General features: G+C 52.3%; 1 protein-coding gene across 1 annotated transcript; it reads left to right on the top strand.

Annotated features, from left to right (window-relative positions):
• Positions 1 to 459: 459 nt before the first annotated feature.
• Positions 460 to 4,887, top strand: LOC104535077 (MOB kinase activator 1A-like; the record flags this gene model as incomplete). Its single annotated transcript, XM_010182643.1, has 4 exons — positions 460 to 514; positions 1,994 to 2,191; positions 3,298 to 3,391; positions 4,754 to 4,887. Coding segments are annotated over exons 1-4 (481 nt in total), but the record flags the coding sequence as incomplete, so codon positions are not given.
• Positions 4,888 to 5,007: the final 120 nt, after the last annotated feature.

The raw sequence follows: 5,007 nt of genomic DNA, 5'->3' as shown, positions 1-5,007 counted from the left end.
GCAGGCCTTGAGGGCTGAGGTTTGAGGGGGATGAGGAAAGGCTTTTGGGGAGGCCCTGGGGGGGTTCCTGGGGTGGGGGTGCTGAGGGAGGCCTTGCGGGAGGTGCTGGCGGTGTTTGGGAGCGTGAGGAAGGTATCGTGAGGGAAGTCCTGGGCCTCGAGGAAGGCTCTGAGGGGTTGGAGGCTCCAGCGGTGCTCGGGAGGTTGAGGGCGACCTTGTGCTGAGGCGGGGGAGGGCTCTTAGGGGAAGTTTTAGGGGGAAACCCTGAGTGGCTTTGGGGCTCATGAGGGGGGCTTTCGTAGAGGCCTGGGCACCTCTGGAGGGGAGAAAGAAGCTTTGAAGGAAGTCCCTAGGGATGTACGAGGAGGGGCTGAGGAAGACTTTCAGAGGAGGCCTTGGAGGTGGAGTGGTTTTTGGGAGGAAGGAGTGGTCGGCCGTGCGGTGAGACAGGGGGCCAGGATGTGGAGTGGGGTGGCCCTGGAGGACCGGGTACCCCAGGAAGTGCCCGTGTTTGGTGGGTGCCATGGAAGATATGGTGGGGAGGCTTTGGGGGTGTATGAGGGGCTGGGAAGATTTTTGGGGGACAGTCTTAGAGGGAAGGCTTTGGGGAGAGGTTTTCTTTTGAGGGTTAATCCCCCCCTAGACAGGGAGAATTTGAGGGGTTGGTCTTGTAGGGGAACTGGGGAAGGTCCTGGGAGGTAAGGAGTGTCTGCAGGGATGCTCTGCTGTAGTGGGAGACCCTGGGGGTTGGGAAGAGGTTTTTGGGGGTGCGGGGCTTTCACCTGGGTGGGCTTTGGGTGGGCCCTATGCTCTGTGGGTGAGTGCTGATGCAGTGCAAAGAGTGTGGGCTTTTGGTGCTGAGTGCTGTTCCTGTGAGGGACTGCCCTTAGGTGAGGTGGGGCAGCCCTGATTGCAGGGCAATGGTGTTAATTTGGTATAAAAAGTGCATTTTTGATGAGCTACGTTGGGGACTCTTGCTTACCTGCGTTGTAGACATAAAGATTTATAAAGTGTGAGAGGGCTTTTGGCTACTGGGACCCTGTAGGTGCTGTGGGTGAGGACTGGAGGCATTTTTGGTGCCAGAAGGGGCTGGGGAGCTCTGTCCTAGGGTTGCTGATGCACTGGGTCTGCCCTTTGGGCTCCTCTGCCTATGCCCCGTGATGCGCTGGGTCCATGGTATGGCCGCAGCTGGAGGTAGCAGCTTGGTTTAAGAGCAAGCTGGACCTAAGGGTCTTTTATTTCCGCTCCGAGCGTGCAGAGCCGTACGGTTGTGCCAGGAAGCTGCTGTGAGGTTGTGTGCGAGGGAGGCAGGACGCTGGCGATGCCGGAGAAGCCCATTTCCTCCCCCATGAGCCGTGCTTTTGGCTCCGGCCGTCCCTGCCGTTTGCATCCCCCTCACTCAGAAGCAGAGAGCTGGCAGGGTCAGAAAGTTATGGTTTTGCGGTTGAGAAGTATCAAAACTAATCCAATTTTTGGCAGCAGTGGCAGTTTTGGGGGAGAGGCTGCACTACTGGGAGGGGACGAGGGGGAGTTGGTGAGGAGTTGTGCGACGGCTCAGCCGCTGAGCACAGCTGTCGTACGGCGCAGCGAGGGAAGGTTACAGTGGTGATTTGCATTTCAGGAGTCAATTAAAGTCACTATTTTTAGCGAGCCGTTTCCTACAGCAGCTCGTACTTGCCGCTGTCAAGCTGACCCATCCGCAGGTCGTTTCGCTCCCCGGCAGTGTTATGTCAGCTTTTCTTTCCACAGTTGAAAGTAACTGTAACTTGATGAGTTTTTGGGCCTTGGCACTGAATGTTTCTTGTGATTTTGGTGGTTTTTTTGGTGGGTGAAAGAGGGAAGCGCGCATGCGGTGTTTTGGTGACAACATCAGAAACGCTTCGGCCTGCACATAGGACCCGTTTGCCCCGAAGGCGGGGAAAACATTGGCTTAATCCCAGTTAAAAGTGCTGAGTGGCAAGGAAACATTTTTGGGAAGGGAACGCTGTTAAAGGGCTAATTCCAAACTTTTTCTCTCTTGTCAGTGGGAGTCGATCTTCGAAAACGTTCAAACCCAAGAAGAACATTCCCGAAGGCTCCCACCAGTACGAGCTCCTGAAACATGCGGAAGCGACGCTGGGGAGCGGCAACCTCCGACAAGCGGTGATGCTGCCGGAGGGAGAGGACCTCAACGAGTGGATCGCCGTTAACAGTAAGTCCTGTGAGAGAGGAGGTGGGAAACCCCAAATCGCTGGTTTTTGTCCTTAATGATGCACATCATCGTTAGTCACAGCTCAGCAGCGTGTGCTGTGCTGACAGCGGTCAGGTCCTGCGTCAAAGGGGCGATGTGCTCTAGAAATGAGCAAAAACTGGGAAATGAACCCAGACCGTTGTGGTTTTGGGGTGGGGTTTTTGAGTTCAGACTTGCAACGCTAATTAGGTTTGGGAATGGTTATTTTTGAACTCGGGAGTCAGCCTCGAGTACCGATATTTGGAATTATGAAGTTACAGTCGTCAGCTGCAAAACTGGTGCTGGGAAAAAGCAGAAGAACCGTGTTGTCCCCTGAACTCTTAAATCCATGGAGTTTCTTTTTTGTTTCCTGTTCTCATTTTATTATTGCTGTGTGCATGGTTCACAGAGCCAAATACTACAAATTTTTGCTTTTACCAGTTGCCCTTCCTGGCTGTCCTGGTTTGAGCTAAATAGAACTAATTTTCTACTTAGTGATTTTTACATTTCAACCTTTATTCTCCAACCCGTAAAGTCTCTCTCCCTTATTCTCTTTTCACTTCTAGGGAGGAGAGAGGGGTTAATATAGAGTGTCTGGGCCGGGGTTTGTGGCCAGCCCAGCCCTAAACCATGACACTGGTCTTGAACTTTGTTTCTTTGGTGGTTCAAGGAGGAAAAAGTAGTTTTGAGCAGTGGAAAACAGTAAGTTGGGCCACAAGCGCTCAGCCTAAGGAAGGTCTCCTGTATTACCAAAATCAGTGGGGTTTTTGAGGCACTGTCATTTTTTAACGGTGCCTGGAGGCTAAATCAGTCACATCTAAGGTACAGAAGGCTACGTGGAGCTTCGTGCTGTACAGCTTGGTTAGGGGCAGTAGCCAGATGGTGGAAAAATTGAGAGAACCATTCAAATTCCTGGATGGTTGGCATGTCTCAGAAGGGGATGTTTGGTTTTTGCCGAGAGCTTTGCGACACATTCAGCCCCATCACAGTGATCCTGGGAGCCTTCGTTAGCTGAATGAGGGTGACCTGCTGCTCTGCTTCACTTTGGGTTTACGCTTTTGAGTGAATTTGCTGCGTTTCCTTTCCAGCGGTGGATTTCTTCAACCAAATCAACATGTTGTACGGGACCATCACAGAGTTCTGCACGGAGGCGAGCTGCCCGGTCATGTCTGCGGGACCAAGGTAAGAACTTCACTGTGCTCTACAGCCACAATTTAAATGTAGGGAAGTAGGTGGGTGCATAGAAAGAAGCTAAAAAAGAGGCTGGGCCATGTCCAGATGGTGTTGAGCCACAGCATTGAGCTCCCCTGGCATCATTTATCTTCACCAGCTGTCAGGGAGGCTGTGCAGGGTCGGTAGCCAACAGTTTGAATGTTTGTCCAGGGAAACCATGCGAGGGGATCTCTTTTCCCCCTGTCAGTTGGGTCCACGTGTTGTTTGGGAGCTGAAAAATTGCGTTGGTGAAATGGTTTGCTTTAAGGAAAATGAGAGACCTGGCTTGTGAGAGACCTAACAGTGTCTGGTTTCGTGGTCAGGTGTGACGTGTGTTGTCCCAGGGCGGTTTTAGGGGCTGCTGCCGACTTGCACTGGCTCGTGCTTTGTAGAAGAAGGTTGGGCCGTTGTGGAAGATGGAAAGGAAATAGCAAAGGCGTATTTTGGGCGCCTTGTTGCTTTTTTGGGGGTGTGAATACTCGTGGGGAGAAAAAAATAACACATTGGTGCTGTGCTTGTGTGTTTTATTGAGGTGAGGCGACAGCAGGGCGTCCAGTTCATGAGGGTGCTCGAGTCTCTGGTTTTCGGGGAGTCTGGCAGCAGGCGGTGCGTGTGGGTGCTGTGTAACATCCTGCCCCGTTTTTTTCCCCAAAAGTATCTAGATTGCAAGTTCCTGTTTCTATATTTGGGGCCGTTTCCTGTAGCAACTTCCTGTTTAAATGGCACCGTTTGTTTTCGCTGGTCGTCAGTCGAGAGGCAACAATCGAAACACGGGGGTTTTACCCCTGCTTTTGAAGGATTTTGTGAAAGATCTCAGAGAAGGCAGCTTGTGGTGGTGTGTGGTGTTAGCTGATGTTTGCCCTGGTTCGGAGCAGCGTTGAGTTGAGCTGGTGGCTTCCAAAAGCCTTTGGTTACCACGTGGCCCCAGGGGTGGTCTCTTGGGGAAGGCGCCCATCTCCTGTGCGGGTAGAGGGATTGCCAAATTCCTGGTGGGTATCCAAAAGCCGTAGGTGAATTAACGTAGGTAGTGTGCGATGACTCTGATACTTCCCCTTTGGCTGGTTTTTGTCTCATTTTAAGGAAATACTGACGTCGGAGCAGGTTTCCACAAAATCCAAGTTCACTTTTGGGGCTGTAGTGGTCGGGATGGAGGTGTTAACTCTGCTGTGTTGTGCTCAAGAAGCTCAAAAAGGCCCAGTGCTGCTCTCGTCACTTCTGAGGATCCCAAGTGCTGCAGCGTCTCCTGACTGAGATGAGGAGGAAGCCACAGGGCCCAAAAATGCCATTTTTACCTTGGAATAAAAAAATTAATTGTCCTTTCCTGTCCCGCAGGTATGAGTACCACTGGGCAGACGGCACCAACATAAAGAAACCAATCAAGTGCTCGGCTCCCAAGTACATCGATTACTTGATGACGTGGGTGCGGTACCAGCTGGACGACGAAACGCCCTTCCCTTCCAAAATTGGTAAGCACGGCTGCGCCACGCAATGGTGGGCGCCTCTGACTGAACTGAAGGCCTCACCCGCGTGTTTTGGTGCATTCCAGGTGGTTCCTCAGGGCTGTTTTGGGGCCAGTCCTGTTTAAC

This window comes from Mesitornis unicolor, unplaced genomic scaffold (assembly GCF_000695765.1).
Source record: "Mesitornis unicolor isolate BGI_N332 unplaced genomic scaffold, ASM69576v1 scaffold32070, whole genome shotgun sequence".
NCBI classification, from domain to species: Eukaryota; Metazoa; Chordata; class Aves; order Mesitornithiformes; family Mesitornithidae; genus Mesitornis; species Mesitornis unicolor.
This window is presented reverse-complemented; position numbering and strand designations above follow the sequence as displayed.